Raw genomic sequence first — 19,277 nt, 5'->3', positions numbered from 1 at the left:
CGCCCACAACTGCTCAGCCAGCTCCCAAAGCAACCCGTTCAAAATGTACTTTGCTCAGACCATCGTCGCCGCCCTCCTGGCCGCCACCTCGGCCGTCGCCGCCCCCGTCGCCGACGGCCCCGTCAACATGATGGCCACGGTCCCCCGCGTCATCTTCGAGCACGTCGTCCGCAACTGCGACGCCGGCGACAACTCGTGCACCACCACCTTCACCATCAACCCCCAGCGCTTCGACAAGCAGTACGTCAGCTTCGTCAACACCCGCAACGGCGACACCCCCGCCTCGCGAAACGCCGGCGCGGCGCAGAGCTTTGGCGACTACACCATCACCTCTGGCTGGAGCGGCCAGTTCGGCCCCGGAAACGGCTTCACCGTCTTTTCCGTCGTCGACCACAAGCACAAGTAAGTTTTGCACGGGCCGCAACCGCCGCACGACGTGACTCCTTCTGTTTTTTCTTTTTTCTTTTTTTCTTGCCCAGGTGCCCTTTTTGCTGACCGCGTCTTTTGCGCAAGACTCATCACCTACCCTAGCTACACCGACAAGCAGCTGGCTAATGGCCAGGTCGTCACGCCTGACCAGAGCTACGCTCCTGCCAACCTGAACTAAAGGCGCTGGTGATGTTTTGACGAGACGGCCCATAGCCCCCCCCGTTTGGGAGACGATGAAAGCAGTGTGACTTTGGCGAGTGTGACGTTTTTAAGCAAGCACCAGGTAGATAGATTGATAGATTACGACTGTAATGGTAATGCTCATTCCTTTTTGGCATCTTGGCTATCCTGATTCTGAGTGTTGTAATATCGCTGGCAAGGGAGGAGACGTCTGGCCGTTGATGTCTTCTTGTTCCCCTCTGGTGTTGAAAATGACGGGCAGCATGGCCATTCTTCCAGGCAAGCGTTCTCGCTCCTGTAGTTCCCGGCGATGTGCCTGTCCGCGTGCGCTGTTGTTGACAGTCTGACTGTGCTGGACTCTCGGTGAAACGGACCCGGCTTGTCTTTATCGTTCGTTGGTGGTGAACAAGGTCAGAAGCGGAATTTTGTCCTTTTTTTTCCCTTTATTTTTTTTTTGGGTCCTTCTTCTCTTTTAGTGTGTTTTCCCCCCTCCAGCCTCTCTCCTGACTCCCGTCACTGCCCAGTCGTCGGGGATTTCTCCCCCGCATTTGATACATTGAAGCGACTGCCGCCTTTGCATGGCTCCTTCCTCGTTGAGTTGAACCAGCGGCATGGCATGTATGATCGTCAGGGGCGGGCGGGTCTGTCCCGCTTGGCTTGGCCCCACCCAACCGAGAAGGAGGAAGGAGGATGCAACTCAACATTTGCGGTCAACTGACAGCGGCGACTTGCATACCTACATACCTGCGCCGGCCTTAAAGAGGCTTGCTGGTTTAAAATAATTATTATGTGACATAAGTAATATTTGATATTATGAAGAAATCCCGCTTCTGAAGCCCGACGACTGCTAGGATCAAGTATCCCTTTCTAGTTGGTAAAGCAACAAAGTGCCAAACAGGCAACCTGCTTCAGCAATGCATTTGTGGGCCCGCGCCCGCCCGCTACCATTGGGTGGGATTGCGTGAGAGAGCGGGGGCCTGGGTCCACCGCCAAGCCCTGCCCTGCGCCATGCGCCTCAAAAGTCAGGCTTAAGCCCTACAAATCAGGCGCGCCTATTGGGCGGGCACCTCGTGCTGGCTGTTGTGGCATCAGCCATGCCAGATCCACCCGACGTCAAAATCGTCAACGGCCAGAGACAGCCGTCATCTCCCAACTGTTGCAGCTTCAACACCCCAACCACGCGTCCAAGGCACTGCGGCACCTCCATCGCCGACTCTTCTCTTGCTTCATCATGCCGTTTCCCCCTCAAGGCCAAGGGGGCCCGGCCAAATGCCCGTCTTTTTCCCGCGCACAGCCTTCAGCGCACAGCCCCCAGCGGACGCTTAGCGGCTTGGCCGGACGCCTCGTAATCGCGCCAAGCCCAACGGACGCCTCTCTCATTGATCCGTCTCGTCTGCCAAGAACATCTTTGTCCACCTGCCCACCGGTCTGGTGGATTCGGACTGCAATTTCTGTTTACTAGCCGGACGTTGGTGTCTTGTTTTCCTTGGAAAGGGAGCTTCGCATCCGTCACTTGTGGTAGAACATGTCTGGCCGCGCTTGGCAGGGAGGAGTCCAACAAGATGCAGTCGACATCTGCTGCTCTCGCTGCCCTCGGCGTCTCGAGAGTCTGCATTCTTCGACCCGCTTGTTATTCATTGCGCTTAGTGTTCCAGGAACTGTTTGCTTTCCCTCCCCTGCCTGACTCGCAACTCGCCGGTGCCTTCGGTGCCCGGAGCTTCGTTTTAAAACTCTCCGCTTTCCTCGCCTTGCTCCTCGGTTTATGCTCAACCGCTCCTACCTTTTCAACTGGAACCGCCCCTACTTATCCAGTCGTCCTAAATCGACCCATGCCTGTCAGCTTTCATTGTCGTCGCTAGTCCCTCGTTTGAGTACTGCCGCCTTTCGCTCGTTCGCTTACCCTCGTCTCAACCCGTCACTCGCTACATCTATCGCTATACGCACCGAGGCACCGACGTCCACTGCCCGCGCTGTCCACCTTTCGTACAAGTTACAGCAGCTCTTGCCGACGTTGTCTTGTTTCTGGGGCAGCCGCGTGGCTCCTTTCCCGCCGAAATACCCTCTCCACCTTCTACTGTGTCGCCAAGGGGATTTGCTTCCCCCGCCGCCTAGTCGGGCGTCATGGTCTGGGCGTTTCTCTCACCGGCATGGCTTGCCGTAGCCGGCAGTCTGATGATACGTGCCGATGCGCAACCTTACAGCATCGACACCCCAGGTAAGAAGCAGGTCCAACGGGCTTCTTTGACTGGAGCTGAGCTGAGCTGCGCCCGCCAACCCGCATCCACCGCCCTCGTCGACTTCTCCATGGGGATTAGCTGCTGACTTGACCCCTTAAAGACGCCATTCGACAGTCCGCACGAACATTGGCGTACGACCTGATGCTGTTCTACAAAGGCAATCAGTCTGGAGAAATCCCCGGTATCTTGCCCGGACCTCCCGATAGCGGACTGGGTCCGTATTACTGGTGGGAAGGTGGAGCCATGATGGGCACCTATATAGATTACTGGAAGTGGACCGGAGACTCGAGTTACAACAAGGTTGTCATGGAAGGGATGCTCCACCAGGTTGGTGAGCACAAAAACTACATGCCGAGAAACCACACGCTGTCCTTGGGAAACGACGATCAGGGCTTCTGGGGCTTATCCGCGATGCTGGCCGCTGAGAACAAGTTCCCCGACCCCCCCGAGGATCAGCCCCAATGGCTTGCTCTGGCACAAGCAGTGTGGAGCACACAGGCGGATCCCAGTCGCTACGACGAGACTTGTGGCGGAGGATTGCGCTGGCAGATTCCTTTTTCCAACAAAGGATATGGGTACAAGAACAGTAAGGTCTTTTTTTTTTTTTTCTTTTTTTTCTGGCGTCCTGCAACATGAAGCCCCGCGACCTGTTCCCAAGATGCAGCCCGCGCTGACAAAGTGTCATAGCTATTGCCAATGGCATTTTCTTCAACATGGGCGCTCGCCTTGCACGGTATACCCAAAACGACACTTATGCAAAACGCGCCGAGCAGGCCTGGGATTGGATGATAAATGTCGGCTACATTGATACCGAGATCTGGCACGCATACGACGGCGCACATGTGGACAAGAATTGCACCGACGTCAACAAGGCTACCTTTTCCTACAACGCGGCCATTCTAACGCAAGGCGCCGCTTTCATGTACAACTACGTGAGTGGAGAAATCTTGCCTGCCGTCGTGTAAATTGTGGACAAGAACGGGCAATGCTGACCTGCAGTCCCAGACAAACGGAGGTGGCAAGTGGAAGACTGCCGTAGACGGCCTTTTGGATACGCTTTTGGAAACATTCTTCCCAAACAACACTGCTTACGAGGTGCCTTGCGAGGGCAGCAATGGAAAGGGGACATGCACCCGCGACATGCTGTCGTTCAAGGGCTACGTCCATCGATGGCTCGCCGTGGTGACGCAGATAGCCCCGCATACCAGGGACAAGATCCTCCCGGTCCTGCGAGCGTCCACCGCAGCAGCCATAAAGCAGTGCACCGGCGGCGCGAGCGGCCGGCAATGCGGTTTCTACTGGATCCTGGGCCGATTCATCGATCCAGCCGTGGACAAGACCACCGGCGCGGGCGAAGCCATGAACGTGCTGGGCGCGGTGTCGAGCCTCCTCATCGACGAAGCTGTTCCACCACTGACGAACAAGACGGGTGGAACGTCCAAGGGCGACGCAACCGCAGGAGGCAAGGATAATTTCGAACGGCCGCTGAAGCCCATCACGATGGCTGACAAGGCGGGGGCCGGCGTCGTCACATTTCTGCTGCTTGGTGGTGCCGCTGGCATGTTTGTCTGGATGAGCGCGTTTGATTAGCAAGATGGGGCGAGGGGTTGGGTTCACATCACGGCGCTTTTTGACTCTATACCAACGGCGTTGTGGGTGTTTTGCCGTATGTCATTCATGTATTTTTTTTTTTTTTTGGATATCACGAATTCGGGCTAGCGTCTTATTTTCGGCTTTTTTTTTTTTTTTTTCCAAAATGCTTGTATAAATACAGAGTTGGTCTCTCATTTGGGGGAGAAACCTTGTTCTCGGGCCAGGCCGCGATGAGCTGTTGATGGCGGAACACTAGCGAGTCAAAGGCACGTCTGTCGACTGAGACTCAGAAACGGATGTTTTGTTTGGACAGGCCGGTCAAGGAGGCGACAAAGGTGTGATGTGGACGCACACCGCTTTGCATCTCGCGCCAAATGGTTTTGGTAGCAACCCGCCCAAGCACATGACAATGACAGCGCCTTACCCATCCGTGGATATCCCTATATCCCACCCACCGATCGAGCGACAGCCATGGAAGCGCTGCGCAGGCGAGAAGCTACACCGTACATTGGAAAAAAAAATTCAACACAGTTTATTGCCGCAATGCCAACTTTCGGAAAAGATTGGACAATGCAGCGAGGCACTGGAGCATGGTAAAACTCTGCTTGGCTGAGTCATCCTCCTCCTGACCAATCAAACGCAAGCCATGCGAGCTTTCCCCCCCAATACCCTGACCTTCTCTCCGTCCAACTCGACTCGGGGATTTTCACCAACCCTCGCAATCTCGACCGTCCTTCATGCCATCGAATCGGCTCTATTGCCCATCATGTCTTCGGATGATCAGTCATCAGACGACGATGCCAGCAGCAGCATCATCAGCAGCGACGCGTCCTCGGAAGCAGGCGGCTTGGTTGACCTAGAAGCCCAAGAATCAGCCAGCTCCGGAGAATCCGAGGACGAGGACGACGCGCCGGAGCACACGTTTGCCAAGTTTACGCAGCTGCCGCCGGAGCTCAGGCTCCGCGTATGGCAGCTCTTCTGTGCTGACCTGGTCGCCCGAGCCCGCGTCCTGCAGTTCAGCCTGTCCGCCAGCTCGGCGGCCATGCGGCGGCCCGACCACCACTCGGTCAAGGACCACCTGACGCTCGCCGATCAGACGGAAGCCCTGAGGATCGTCATGGCGACGCACCGCGAATCCAGGAGCTTCGCCGCCGAGAAATACCCCGACGAGCTCGGCATGGACGCCGGGTCGGGCGATGCCGTCGTCCGGTTCAGCAGGCGCGCGGACGTGGTCATCCTGCGCGGCTTGACGACGGGCCGGCGCTACCTTTTGCCCGGGTTCGCGGAACGGGTCCGGAACCTGGGCGTGGTCCCGGACACGCAGCTGGAGGAGGCGGCGCCCTTCCTGGCGGGCGTGTTTCGCAACGTGGCGAGGCTGTACGTCATCGCGGCCGCGGAGGCGGAGTCGTCGGCGCGGCTGCGGTGGTGCGTCACCGACTACGTCCACCGGTACGTGGTGGAGACGTACGAGAAGCAGCCGGGGCTGGGGGAGGACACGCAGTCGGTGTTTTGCTGGCCGGACGTCGACAGGCACGCCGATTTCGCAAACTACTCGCTGCCGAGGCACTTGCCGCGCGGGCAATGCGCCTTCCTGCCCGGGCTGGAGACCTGGCCCATGGTGGAGTTTGAGCTGGAGAGCGGCGTGGCTCGGTACGCGGCGCTGAGGAAGATGAAGCATACGCCGCTGGGGGTCGAGGACCTGCACCACGGCGACGGCTCCGACTCCGACGACGAAGACTCCTCGGAGCAAGACGGCGGGGACGGAGACTCGCAGGACGGCGAGGGCACCGACTTGGACGAGTACGAGAGCGAGGGCATTGACGACGGCGAGATTGAGATTTACGACTCGGGGGACTCGTCGGAAGTTGAGACGGAGCCCGGCGACGCGGGGCGATTTTCCAGCCCCGAGGCCGACGACGGAGGTGGCGCGGCGCCGGCGCCGGTGCCGAGATCGCGGAAGAGGAAGGTGGTTGTCGACTCGGATGAGGACGAGCAAGGCGACGAGCCGGAAATGAAGCGCGCGAGGCGTACGGGCGTAGGTGTCGTTTCGGATGACGAGCACGGAGACGGGGCGGGTGCTGAGATGCGTCGGGGGCGGGAGAAGCAAGTCTACAGCGGGGGTGGTTCTGAGGACGAGGGCGGTCAGGCGGAGCAGCCGGTGCGGCCGTCACTGGCGGAGCGATTAGAGCGGCTCCGACAGGAACGAGTGTTATCGTCAGCAAGCGAAGAGGATGATGGAGAAGACGACGAAGACGAAGACGAGGAAGACGAGGGCGAGGACGACGAAGAAGACGACGAGGACGAAGACGAGGACGATGAAGATGACGAGGAAGATGACGAGGAAGACGAAGACGAAGACGAGGACCAGGACCAGGACAATGACGGACTGTTGAACATCATGGCAGAAGAGGGTAGTGACGATGAGCAAGACCAGTCAGACGAGGGCTGGTAAACCAACCGAACAAGCCGCCCCCACAACCACGACCTGCGGCATGCCGCGCGGAAACAGAAGCCTCGACCCCCCGGCCCCTTGACCGCTTGCCATGCGAGCGCACCGCGTCCCACCAAGCACGCCTAGTCGACAAGCCACCCCGGTTCAAAAACCCATCGCCCGCGAGGCCCCTATCCGCGGGTGCTGGCCAACGCCCGCCGTCGAATCCGTCAAACCTCGGGGAAGAAAAGAAACATAGAGCACGCGCGCAACGAGACGGCGTGCGGGGTGAAGCGGAGCTGGAACCCGGCAGGCGGTGCTTGCCGTTGTCCGAGTTGGCGGCCGACCTGGCCCCAGCTTTCGGGGAGCCGCCTCGTCGTCGCTACACGTGCCGATACGAGGCGGGGATTCGAACATGCCATGGCTTCGTCTTGTGGAAAGCTTTCGACTTTGTTGGCGGGTTTCGGCGGCCCGGGCGGAAATGCCCGGGGATGCGGGGGTGGGGGGGGGGGGGCAGCAAATGGTCGCTGCGCCGCGGTTACGGCCCGAAGATTTGGAACATGTGGAAATCGTGATCCGGCTATCCGCACTGCTTTTGGCAATACGTGGCCTGCCCGTGGCGCTCTGCTCAGCCTTAACTGCTCGGCACGAAATAAATGCCCTTTCTTCTTGGCAGAAACGGTCGAGGGTGCTCTGCCAACCCGGTGCCGTGGACCGGCGCCAAGTCATCTTCCGCCATCCCATTTTCCCATCGACGCACCGTCATTGAAACATGTCCAGCAAACGCTGCACCGGCCATGCATGCGTGTCCCTGTACTTTTCCACCACGGTCCGAATGGCTCGGCGCTCGTACTGGTCGGTGAAGAATTCCCCATACACCTGGATGCCAAAGGCAGCGTGGACAAGGGCCGGAGGCGACGCCGGATTGCACAAGGCGATGCCGCTCTGCTCCAGCAGCAATAATCTCACCTCATTTTCCACTAGTCTCCAGCTTGACCGGCTGGCGGAATATAGCCTGTTTTAAAACCTGGTTAGACAGAATTTCATCATCACCATCATCACCATCACCATTAGGCTTCACCTACTTTAGCTGCGGATTCTCGGCTACCAGGACAGATTTAGCCAAGAGGCTGAATTGCATCGTCGTCACCTCAATATTAGACCGATACCAGACTGTTGGAAAAATCTCGCCTCTGGTTTTGTCGGCCGGTTTCTTGTATATCGGCCGGATATCTGCTAAAATATTCTTCTCCACATAATCTTGTTGTTCCACCAGCCTTGCTAAAAAGAATAAAATAATAGAAATAAAATAAAATAAATAAAAACATGGCTCAGTCAGATACGTGAATAGATAGATTGACAGTAGGTGCAGAAAAAAGAGGCCGACTTACCCCATTCGACGGAGGAGCTGTCGGCCCACTTCCATTTCGCAACCTCAGCTAGGTGCATTACTGTCTTGTTGGCCGGGGATGCACTGTGCCAGAATTCGGCGGGCAAGATGAGCTTGGGAGCTTCCATGTGCGTGAAGGAATGGTAAATTTCTTGTCTCAAGGCCATCCAGTACGCCGCCTGCATCAGGCTTCTACGCCCAAAGACGGACTGTGACGGAGTGCTTCTCAAAACTGCGTCTATAATGGCCAGAAAGTTGACTTTTTTCCCAGCCCCAGAAGGGACGCCAGCTGTTTGACCGTATAGCTGAATGTGGTCATCTTCATGGTCTATCTCTTCGAGCTGGCGAAGAATCACTGCTGTGGCGACGATGCTGTCTCTACAGTCGTCATCCCGGACATCGTGAAACTGGCGAAGAGCTGGCATGCATTGCAGCATGTATTCCACCGCCGAGTGCTCGTCTAGGTGCGGGAGAAACTGGCCATGGTATAGTATACCGTGCTGCGTCTTGTATTGCGGGAGACGGCTGAGATGGCGAGCTGCAACGGCAAAGACGGCATTGAGAAGGTGAGGGTGATGCCTGGCTACGGTAGGCACCACGAGATGGAAGTGTCGGCTTTCGTCACAGAGGTCAAACTTGGCATTTCCGTCAGCAGCTATTTATCCTCGCCAAGGCCTACATGGTTCAGAAGTCTTACCCAATGAGAGATTTCCTCAATCCAGTATCTCAATAGACAGGCCTCTTGAACATTCTCCAAAGGAAATGACCGATTGCAGTCCTCTTCAGAAGGAGCAAGTGGTGCAGTAGACGGTTGCCCAGCGGACGATGGGCGAGAAAACCCTGGAGGCAGGGGAATCCTGCGTGTACGGTACGCGTCGTGCAAGTTTGGCGTGATTTGGTTGATGGAAGGCAAGTTGGGATGGCTGTTGTTTGTGTATTTTTTGGCAGGTGAAATCTGCGGGCTGTGGCCGCTTCCATGGCTATCTGAAGGTGGCAATGTCGGAATGAAGGCTGCCTCATCGGTAGTGTCGAGGGCCTGCTCAACCTCGGCGGTCATGGGAGAATCACCTACGACAGAGGCTGGCGAGAGTTGAGTGTGCTGGGACCATGATGGAGATGCGGTCTGAAGTGGACTCAATGGTTCACGCGCGGCAACAGATTCCCCTCGAGAATGAAACCGAACTTGAGGCAAAATGAGCAATCGTGTGTCGGGATCAAGGAACCAGAGCAAAAGAGCATCTCACACTGCTTAGCTTCACTGCTGACCCATTTCTGGTCCCTTGAGAAGCTTGCTGCCGATCCATCCCTGAAGACAGTCCTCTTGGCTGGCCTCCAGCAGGGGATATCTTTTATTTGACACCGCCTGCATTTCGGCCGCTCTTCATCACCTAGGTGGGAAATCATAAGCATGTAAGCAAGCACGTCCGTACTGGTGACCAACGCTGCCGAAGTTTTTGGTGGCTGTTTTTTTTTTTTTTTTTTTTTTTTTTTTTTTTTTTTTTCCCTTCACCACAGGGATCGAACACCCGGATGCACTCACATTTGACGTGTTTCTCTGCTTGACCCGTGAGCAAAGGACGAAGGGAGATTCGATTCGGCCCGTCGCTGAGTAGCCAGTAATCGGCTCAAATCGGACCCAAAGATCTCACTCACCTTTGCACTGGATGCACGGACGCTTGACTGCGGGCATTTGGCTCCCCAGACAGTTGACGTCAACGCCAATCGGCAGATTAATGCGCAGACCCAAAAAGATGGCGCAACTGCGAGCCCCGACCACGGAGGAGAACAATGCCAAGAATCCGGGGTGAATTTCGGTCGGATAGTCCTGGAAACTCGCGGCGACGGGACCGAATTGGGCAATGGCAAAAGACGCAAATGTCGATGGCTTTTATGGCTTGCGTGCGTCGGTAAAGGTGAATCCGAATCGTCTGCTTGGCGATTGGCAGTTCAGGGCGGGGGTGGAGTCGGTACTCTTTTGTCAGCCTTGTTACGGTTGTTGTCGCCATTCTGTTTGATTCTGTTTGTTACGGAGAGAAACAAATGGCGAGGGCACACCCAGCCAGCTCTGGATGCGTCGAGAGCATATCTGGTCTCAAAACTGAGTGAAGTTTTTTTGGACTATGTAACAAACGGCCAATGAAATGTGTCGATGGAGCCTTTAGGGTTCAAGTGGCAGGTGCGACCATCAGAGTGCAGCAGCTACATTCGTCCTCCGAATAACTTGGGAGATGCAAATGATTAAACATTAGCGCCTGCGGTGTCAAGTTAGTTCAATCATTCTCGATGCAACAGGCCGAGATCCCACGTCGCAAAGCATACACAAGGGCAACAGGATTTGCGACTTCCCAGTCCAAGCAGTTTGTATGGAATGACACCTTGTTTGTTTGCACCCTCATCTATCTCGTCTTCAAGCAAGTGCAAAAGCACAAACAGTAGCCACAGTTTACCGCTCAGTACATCTCCACGGAGCATCTCGCCCCTTTTGACGAGTCACCTAAGCAGTCGAGTTTTGCTCGCAACTTTTTGAGGAAATGGTAAATGGTTGACAGAACGGCTCCACCGCAGTATTGGAGCTATTCGGTAGTTCTTTCTTATACTGATTACAAAAAAGAACAGGGGAAAAAAAGCAGCAAAAACAATGTTCGTCATATCCTCGGCGTTGATGAACTGTTTGAAGAAGAAACAGTGGCTGCATGCGCATGAGGTGGAGAAGTCATGGACCGCTGGCGCGCATCGACAACATACGATACTCCGTCTTCAGAGGCATATGATGGCGGTCGCGGTCCGGTCCTCGTCTCCAGTCGCTGGGGTGCGGTGCTGGCAGCTTCGTTGCGTTGCCAAAAAATACGATTGGGGTCAACCGGCTGCGGAGGTTGTCATCATCAGCACCATTCATTCTTGATGGTCTACTCGGCGCAGGGCTTGTCCAGCCTGAGCGCCATGTCATGGTAGGCTCAACAGCTACTTACTATGCTTTCTCGCCACAAACCGTATGCAGGTGGCCTCGATTTCGACGCCTCGCTCTCGACACCGACTGCCTCTTCATCTTGAGCCAATACCACGGGGATGGGCTTTTGGGGCACCACGTAGCCTCCCAATCCCAGCATCTCAGCACGTATCCTTCTTCTGGCCCGGTCTCCACGGGCGATGAGGGTGCAGAGTCGAATCACGCTGAAGCCAAAGAAAATGGTGGCAGACAGGATGACGAGGATGATCATGATGGTCAGTTCCCCTCGCGCAATGTGGCTAGTGAGAGCCAATCCCAAATCTAGAGAGCCATGATTGTTAGCCCAAGGTCGACACGAGTCAATCAAGTAGGCTTCCCACTCGATCACACGCGCAAGACAACTCACTCACATACGGCCAGCAAACTGGCTAGAAACATGCCCGAGACGAAGCACGTCAGGATCTGGGACCGAACTTTTCGTGACTTGACCCAAGGAAAGCAAAACAAGAAGTTCCTGGGAGGTGACTTCCTCCCGCCCTCCACATCGATTCCCTGAACTTGGCCTCCCCGCGGCTGTCTCGAAAAATTCCGGGCATCGTACACGATGCTGCTGTGTTGTAGGAAATGCTCGCTGCAGAAGGGTCCAGAGGTACAAGGCTCCTGCTGTGCGCTTGTCACCGGTGTAGCTACTGGTTGAGGAGGGCATAGCGGGTTGAATGTCGACATGTGGGACATGAGAATTGGCGATGGTAAGGAACTAGGTGGGTTTCCAGATGAAGCATATCGCGATGACGACAGCGTGAATGGTCGCACGGGAGGCTCTGGTGACCTAGGAGCTTGTGTTTCTAGCGGATTGCACATGCTTGCACGTATTCTCGACAGAAAGCTCCTGTGCTGTGATGGGTCAAACGGCGAGGGCTCTCCACTCATTGCCAAGGTTCCGTTGTTTGCATTCCGTGCCGGTTGCTCACTCGTTTGGTACGACTGATGCTCGGATTCCGCAGCTCTTTCAACGCGAGCTCTCCGAAGCAATTCAGCCCGAATCCTGTCCATGGTGCTAATTCTGGGCGCCATGGTTGATTTTGCAATTTTGACACTTGATGCTATATCCTATGCAAACCATTTCGGAGGCACGAATTCGACACGCGGCAAAGTAATGGTCAGCTGCTAGGGGAAGTTGAAAGTGGAAAGTCAGAGATCGAATTGCCAGCGAGCCCAGTTGAAAATTCAATCACGCGGGGCGGGGGTGAAGAAAAAGGGAGAGAGACAAAAAGGAACAACACAAGCAGTCCATGCGAGGCGGAAATGGGCGTGATGCTGTCAAAAGGTCCTGGCCCTCCACAGCTAAAGGATGTTCCTAAAGATGCCGTGTGCGCTGCCAATGCAATGGAGTCTGTCTGGGTGTGGGGACGGTTCAGCTCATTCTTCCTCAGTGCCTGGCCTACACCAACCTCCAAGGGAAGGCGAAATGCCGCAATGAAGGAAGGCAGCATTGCAAAACTGGCCGTCTAGGCGGTGACGCGGGTGGGCTTTATAATTATAAACCTGGGTCCAGACAGAAATCGAAAGCCCTCAGACGAGACGCGAGCTCGGGCGGACCAGTCATGTTGAGGCCGGGGCTGAGTTTCGACACCGTCTAAACATTGGGGAAAGTGATTCGTCGCCGGAGCCTCTTACTGGAGACGAGGGCAGCACCGCGTCCGTCATCCGTCTCACGCGCGCCCCAATGGTCGCGCGGCTCGCCAGGTACAGCGCAGCGCAGGTGGTGTTGAGCTCGTAAGCCGGCATGCATTGTGCTGGGGGGGGGGGGGGGGGGGGGTTCGACAAGACTCGGGCAGCAGAAGAGCTGTCCAGGGGGTCGGTCGATGACGACGGGTAAAGATCGTACTCCGTACGAGCATCCCCAAGACCGGGTAGGGGGCGGGCAGGGCTGGCGCGCAACAGGCCCAGGGTGGGGGGCAAAGGGGTAGGTAGGGGTAGGGGTCGATGCCAGATCGTGGGAGTTGATGCCAGCGGCGGGCAAGGGCGTCGTTGAACTTGCGACGACTGGCGCGTTGCATGCAGAGTTTCAGAATCGTGTGGCAGCTTGAGATTCACGGGTTGGGACGGGTTGGGCAACAGGGCCGGGGGTTGCTGCTGCTGCTGGTGTTGCGCCAGTTGGTCAGGGGCTGCATCAGCTGGCAGGCAACATGAAAGTGACAGGCCCACCAGACAGACAGCATCTGCAAGGGGCACGTGCAGAGTCTGTCTGGCAGCACCCTGCCTGTCGTGTGAAGTATTGGCTGCACTGGCTCTAATCGACCGACAGGTCTGTTTCGAACGCGTGTTATTCCGTCGTGTTCACTGCTGGCCCTTTGGCTCTGATGTTGCTTTCTCCGTTTCGGCCCACCTTCTCGTCACTGCCCGATCTACCTGATAACTCAACGTCGCCCCTGGACGCCGCGTTCCGACGTCAGATTCAGGGCCGCTACGATCCGCCTCAGTCCTTCATCCAGGTGGTCTCTTGCGTGCGTAAACACTATCCTGAACCAGCCCGCCTGCTCCGACCCGAAATGGAGCCCTGACGCAAGGAAGACCTTTTGCGCCAGCAAGGCATCCGTGACCACCTGGTCGACGTCCTCGACGTCCGCCGCACCCGCCCCGCCGCCATAGGCTGCTCCGAGGTTGACCCAGAGGAAGAAGGCGGCGTTGACGCCCGGGAGATACTCGATGCCGTGGGCTCTGGCCCAGCGCACAACGTGCGCGTGGCTCTCCGCGAGGCGCTGCCGGTTCTTCTCCAGATAGCCGTCGACCCAGGCGTCGTCGTGGAAAATGGCCGTCATGACCTGGTCCGTGATGGAGGAGGAGGAGCTGTACAGCGACGGGGGGACGAGGGCCTGGTGCAGGGCGGGGTTGCGCTGCGACACGATGGCCCCCAGCCGCAGCCCGTTGGCCCCAAAGTCCTTGGAGATGCCCCAGATGACGTGGACAAGGGCCGGGTCGATGACGCCGTCGGTGGGGAGGGACAGGACCGACTCGAACGGGGCCGTCGAGTCCGCCACGTCCGCGCCCCGGTCGACGGTGTTGGCAAAGGTGGACAAGGCGTAGATCTCGTCGCTGACGAGGTTGATCCTGTACCTGGCGCACAGGGCCATGAGGGCGAGCAGAACGGGGCGCGGGTAGCATCGTCCGAGCGGGTTGTGCGGATGGGCCAGTATCAGGCCGGCCACTCGCTTGCCCTGCGCGTGGGCCGACCGGACAGCCAGGTCGTACCTGCGCACGCCGTCGAGGCTCAGGGGATCGACGCCGCCAAAGTCCACCATGGCGAGCTGGGTGCCCATCCTCAGGGTCAGGTCCGGCACAAAGGTGCCATAGTACGGCTTGCCGAGGAGAAACACGTCTCCGGGGTCGCCAAGCGCCCAGGCCATGTGCTCCAGCGCGGAGCTGCACCCGTTGGAAACGGTGAGGTGCGACGGCTGGACGGCGACGGCGGGGTGCAGGTGCCGGGTCAGAAACCGGGCCAGGGCAGCCCGGAGTCGCTTCTTGCCGTCGCCGTAGGTGAGGTCGTCGCTGCCCAGGGAGATGGCTCTGTGTATGCGCTCGGACAGGGCGTGGTGCATGAGCACATTCTCCGCCACGCCGAGGCTCACGTAGCCGTCCGGGTTGGCTTCCGGGTGCCAGATGTTCTGAAGCACCTGCCAGAAGAAGTACCTGGGGTCGGGTTTGGCCAGCTCAGAGGCACGCGCAGAAAGAGCCATGAATGCTTTTGCGACAGAGGGACGTCTGCCTGCCTACTGCCTACTGCCTACTGCCTACTGCCTACTTACTGCCTACTGCCTACTTACTGCCTACTGACCCGGGGTGGATTCTGACGTTGAGCGGTTAGATAATCGCAGGACGGGCTAAGCCTAAAATAGAAGAGGTCAATACCTATCAATGTCTCCGTTTATTTTCCGTGCAAAGCGACCAGACGGCCGTCCTGGGAATGTCTAGTATTCGTCTTCCGTTACGAGGTATTCCTCTCTATAAAATTCTCTTAGACGCGACTTTTTTTTTTTTAATATCTGTTTTTATCGGGCACATGATCAAGTATCTGACTTACACACATATATATGCGCCTTTTTACGAGATATGACAAGTTTGTGGGGAGACAAGAGGAAAGAGGAGCAGGAACAGGCAAGGGAGGAGAGAAACATGCCCGAGGCGGCAGACAACCGTCGGCAGCCAACGTGGACCGGGATGCCCGAATGTCGCCGCCAAACAAGCCAACAGCCAGACAAGCCACCCGGCTCGGGCGCATCATCGCGCGTCCACGCAGTTTGATTGACCAAGTGTGTCGTCGTTTCCCGCCTCAAGAGCCCAACCTCCTCGCCCGGGAGGCTGAGCGGCCATGCCATGCCATGCTCCATTTATCACGTCAACCACGGCGACAGGTGCGCCTTGACATCCCGCCCGCTCTTCGCATCTGCCGTCTGGACCACGGGCCAGACTTGCTTGTAATTGCGCCACGCCGTACGGCTCGTTTCCTGCTTCTTTGCATTCCCCGTGTCCGAGTCGGCCAGAACAACAACCCGTATCAGAAAGGCAACATCCCAATAATCCAAATAATCCCGACGGGGGACGGAGTCGCCGACGCCACCAACGCCCTGGACGCTTCGCATGCGTCTGTAGCAACTCGGCTCGGGGGTTTGGACCTTTGGGCATCTGGGAAATCGGTCCCATCTTGTGGCACAAAGCTGGCCCTTTTTTTCTCTCTGAAAAAAATCTACATAAATAAATAAAAAAGTAAAATAGTAAAAGAGAAAAAAGGGAGTGGGCCAGCTCCCATGGTGAAATTGCATGCAACCAGACACCACGCCCAAGCACAGTTGCTCCTCCCGTTGCCGATCGAGCTCGTCATTTCAGCTCTCCGAGCAGCATCTTGCGGTCTGAGGAAGCCGATAGCACTGCACACACAAGAGTCAGCCTTGGCACCCGGCATCCCGGCAGAGCGCGTCCCCCCCCCCCCCCCCCCCCCCGTTGTCGCAAGGGACGAGAAGACAACTTACAGATGGGCTCCTTGCCGGGAGAAAAGTCGACAGAGTTGACCGTGCCCCGGTGGCCAGGTAGCTTGTACAGCAGCTTGCCGTTCTCGCTGGACCACACGAGCACGGTGCCGTCGCCCGACGGCGCAGCGAGCTTTCTGCCTTCCGCGTCCCAGCTTACGCCCATCAGATTCTTCTCGATGCCGACCTGGGCGCCGTCAAAGGTCCGGATGTGTCTTTCCGTCGGGGCAAAGGGTCGAACGTCCCACGTCCTCACGGTCGAGTCCATGGCGTACGACGCCAGGGACTGCGAGTCTGGCGACACCTTGAGCGACATGATGGTATCCGAGTGGCCCAGCATGGAGTAGACGACCGACTTCTTGCGCAGATCCCACACGCGAATGTCGTTGTCGATGCCGCCCGAGAAGATTTCGTTTCCGGCCCGAGACAGGGCCACTGCCGTGACGGGGAAGCTGGTCTGGATGTAGTCGACGGCATGTTTGCTGCGCGGGTCCCAAATCGCAATGGTGGAGTCGTCGCTGCCGCTGATGACGAGATCCTCGCCGCGGCGGCTAATGTCGACCGAGTTGACGACTTCTTCGTGCCCGACGTATCTTCGTATTCTGGTGCCGGACGTGAGATCCCAGCTGGCCAGGTGCATGTCCGCCGCAGCGGTGTAGAGGATTTCCGAGTCGCGCGACCACTGCAGGTCGAGAATCGCGCCCTTGTGGCCGTTTAGGAGGCCATAGTTTTCGCAGTCGCCGTACGTTTTCCAAAGCACTAGTCAAAGCCGGTTAATAAAAAACACAACATTGGGGGGAAGGGAGGGGGGAACCCATCCATCAAGGTTCGGCCTTCCCCGATGATGGCACGTACTAATGCTCCTGTCCATTGAGCCAGAGGCAATCAAGTTGCCGGTCGGGTCGAATTTCGCGGTGAAAATCTCCCCAGTGTGTCCCGAAAGCTCCATCACAGGCGCTTGCAATCCGCTCGTCCTTGTGCTCTGCGTTTTGGGTCGCGTCAGCCGACTGTACCGGCCGACAGTACAGCAAAGTCATTGGAGTCTACTCAGCCTGGGATTGGGGACAAACAGTCTGAACCAATGCGCCGCTGGACGCGTTCAGGCGCGCCAGCGCCCCCTCTGAATTGCTGACATTCTGCCTCTTGACGAGCATCTGGGAGGAGCTAGGGTCGTCCTCGGCGGGACGCTTTTCGGCCGACATGCTGGGCGAGGATCCGGGCGAGGATCCGGGCGAGGATCCGGGCGAGAATCCGGGCGAGAGTCTGGGCGAGAGTCTGGGTGAGAGTCTGGAACTGGGGTAATTTATTTGCGGTTAGTGAGCCCCAGATGCAGTCGAGTCGTATGCGGGTATGCTTGGATTGTCGCGTGGAATAACTCGCAGAGCTCGACTCGTTTCTCGGTGGGGTCAATCAACCTGGTTTTGTTTCAGCTGCCGACATCAGCTTGGTTTGGTGCAGCTGAGCGGGCCGTTGGTTGTTCCCGTTCACCTGCTGCCAATCGGCCCCCACACTGTACAGTACAGAACGGAGGTAACTGATCCAAGCCCAAGAGCAAGTTGGACCGGCAGCTTCACGAGACACCACCACATCATACAAATCGACTGCCATCCTGTATCTACCAGCCCTGCCCACAGCGCAGATTGCAAAGCCTCGCCCGCCCCCATACGCCCTTGATTCAGTCGACGCCGCCCGCCTCCCGACCAACCCCCCCATCATGGCGGCGAGCAAAGCCTCCCGCGTAGGCGAAGAGTACGTCTTTGCCCCGTCCGCCTTTCAAGACTCCACCACCCAACAACCTTTCACACGCTGATATCTCATGACGCAGAATATGGAAGTGAGCGCCACCCCCGTGCTGGCCGGACAGATGCCGTCCGGGGGGTTTTTTCTTTCCCCGTCGCTTACCAACTAGATAAAGAACCCGCATCGACAAAGTCAACGCCGAGCTCGTGACGCTCACGTACGGCACCGTCGTCGCCCAGCTCTGCAAGGACTTTGACAGCGACTACGCCGAAGTGAACAAGCAGCTCGACAAGATGGGCTACAACATCGGCCTCCGCCTCATAGAGGACTACCTCGCCAAGTCCAACACCATGAAGCGATGCGCCAATTTCCGCGAAACCGCCGACATGATTGCCCGTGTCAGTAGCGAAACAAGCACTCAGCCGCAGAAAAGATGACCCCCCCCCCCCTTTCCCCCTCCCCCTGCTAACAAAAGCCGCAATGTACAGGTCGGTTTCAAAATCTTCCTCAATACAACGCCCCACGTCACAAACTGGACAAGCGACAACAACCAGTTTTCCCTGGTGTTCGAGGAAAACCCCTTTGCCGACTTTGTCGAGTTGCCCGACGACGGCCGCGCCCAGGACGAGCTGTGGTACTCAAATATACTGTGTGGAGTGCTGAGGGGAGCCCTGGAAATGGTGCAGATGCAGGTCGAGGCTCATTTCATAAGCGACGTGTTGAGGGGAAACGATACCACGGAGATGAGGGTCTCTCTGGTGCGGTATATCGACGATGAGCTGCCGCCGGAGGATGACTGAGGGACGTTTACGGCCGCGGGCGGGACCTGGACCTCGTTTGCTTCGACGTCCGATGCGTGGGGGCGGTGGCTCCGCCTTTCGCCCAGGTGTATCCGTAAATGGTGGGAATCTGTGTTTCAACGGAGTGATGGCGTTGGGCTGGGCTTCTTCCTCCTTGGGTTACACGGCACATAATTTGTGGTCGTGGTGTTTGGTATTATTGTCAGTGCCAACATGCATAAAACCCAATTGTTTTCGCATGTACCACCGATCAAGCCTGCAAAAAGAGGCATCGTCATTTTGTCACCAAGTGCGGATCAAACATCTTGATGACTGACTGACTGACTGACTGTACAAGGGTCGCTGGTGTGATGTATTCGAAAACCGCTTCAAGCATAAAAACTAAACCTAAACAACAGCAGGGAATTTAAAAGTTGTACTCCACCCTTTCCCTTCCTCTTTGCCTGGACGTCCAAGAATTTTTGAATTTCCTCCCAGAATGAAATACAACGTGAAACCCACTCTTT

The 19,277-nt window shown here is 57.0% G+C and overlaps 9 protein-coding genes across 9 annotated transcripts; 4 read left to right on the top strand and 5 right to left on the bottom strand.

The window, feature by feature from the left end:
• Positions 1-43: 43 nt before the first annotated feature.
• UV8b_04760 (uncharacterized protein) lies at positions 44-607 on the top strand (the record flags this gene model as incomplete). Its single annotated transcript, XM_043142258.1, has 2 exons — positions 44-402; positions 514-607. The coding sequence occupies 2 exons, from the start codon at positions 44-46 to the stop codon at positions 605-607; spliced, it is 453 nt and encodes a 150-aa protein (XP_042998192.1).
• Positions 608-2,730: 2,123 nt separating this feature from the next.
• UV8b_04759 (uncharacterized protein) lies at positions 2,731-4,436 on the top strand (the record flags this gene model as incomplete). Its single annotated transcript, XM_043142257.1, has 4 exons — positions 2,731-2,824; positions 2,947-3,432; positions 3,534-3,778; positions 3,852-4,436. The coding sequence occupies 4 exons, from the start codon at positions 2,731-2,733 to the stop codon at positions 4,434-4,436; spliced, it is 1,410 nt and encodes a 469-aa protein (XP_042998191.1).
• A 769-nt stretch (positions 4,437-5,205) lies between these two features.
• On the top strand, positions 5,206-6,891 carry UV8b_04758 (uncharacterized protein; the record flags this gene model as incomplete). Its single annotated transcript, XM_043142256.1, has 1 exon — positions 5,206-6,891. The coding sequence occupies one exon, from the start codon at positions 5,206-5,208 to the stop codon at positions 6,889-6,891; it is 1,686 nt and encodes a 561-aa protein (XP_042998190.1).
• Positions 6,892-7,632: 741 nt separating this feature from the next.
• UV8b_04757 (uncharacterized protein) lies at positions 7,633-9,317 on the bottom strand (the record flags this gene model as incomplete). The annotated part of the gene is made up of 4 exons (XM_043142255.1): positions 7,633-7,885; positions 7,956-8,151; positions 8,262-8,895; positions 8,958-9,317. 4 exons carry the CDS (start codon positions 9,315-9,317, stop codon positions 7,633-7,635), a joined length of 1,443 nt encoding a protein of 480 aa, XP_042998189.1.
• A 1,588-nt stretch (positions 9,318-10,905) lies between these two features.
• Positions 10,906-12,281, bottom strand: UV8b_04756 (uncharacterized protein; the record flags this gene model as incomplete). Its single annotated transcript, XM_043142254.1, has 4 exons — positions 10,906-10,927; positions 11,006-11,124; positions 11,230-11,528; positions 11,618-12,281. The coding sequence occupies 4 exons, from the start codon at positions 12,279-12,281 to the stop codon at positions 10,906-10,908; spliced, it is 1,104 nt and encodes a 367-aa protein (XP_042998188.1).
• A 1,346-nt stretch (positions 12,282-13,627) lies between these two features.
• Positions 13,628-14,944, bottom strand: UV8b_04755 (uncharacterized protein; the record flags this gene model as incomplete). Its single annotated transcript, XM_043142253.1, has 1 exon — positions 13,628-14,944. One exon carries the CDS (start codon positions 14,942-14,944, stop codon positions 13,628-13,630), a length of 1,317 nt encoding a protein of 438 aa, XP_042998187.1.
• A 541-nt stretch (positions 14,945-15,485) lies between these two features.
• On the bottom strand, positions 15,486-15,908 carry UV8b_04754 (uncharacterized protein; the record flags this gene model as incomplete). Its single annotated transcript, XM_043142252.1, has 1 exon — positions 15,486-15,908. One exon carries the CDS (start codon positions 15,906-15,908, stop codon positions 15,486-15,488), a length of 423 nt encoding a protein of 140 aa, XP_042998186.1.
• A 174-nt stretch (positions 15,909-16,082) lies between these two features.
• UV8b_04753 (uncharacterized protein) lies at positions 16,083-17,433 on the bottom strand (the record flags this gene model as incomplete). Its single annotated transcript, XM_043142251.1, has 4 exons — positions 16,083-16,132; positions 16,235-16,990; positions 17,087-17,213; positions 17,302-17,433. The coding sequence occupies 4 exons, from the start codon at positions 17,431-17,433 to the stop codon at positions 16,083-16,085; spliced, it is 1,065 nt and encodes a 354-aa protein (XP_042998185.1).
• A 512-nt stretch (positions 17,434-17,945) lies between these two features.
• Positions 17,946-18,771, top strand: UV8b_04752 (uncharacterized protein; the record flags this gene model as incomplete). The annotated part of the gene is made up of 3 exons (XM_043142250.1): positions 17,946-17,980; positions 18,147-18,369; positions 18,460-18,771. 3 exons carry the CDS (start codon positions 17,946-17,948, stop codon positions 18,769-18,771), a joined length of 570 nt encoding a protein of 189 aa, XP_042998184.1.
• Positions 18,772-19,277: the final 506 nt, after the last annotated feature.

Source organism: Ustilaginoidea virens, chromosome 4 (assembly GCF_000687475.1).
Source record: "Ustilaginoidea virens chromosome 4, complete sequence".
Taxonomy (NCBI): Eukaryota; Fungi; Ascomycota; class Sordariomycetes; order Hypocreales; family Clavicipitaceae; genus Ustilaginoidea; species Ustilaginoidea virens.
The sequence above is the reverse complement of the archived record's forward strand: the minus strand, read 5'-3'. Positions and strand labels throughout refer to the sequence as shown.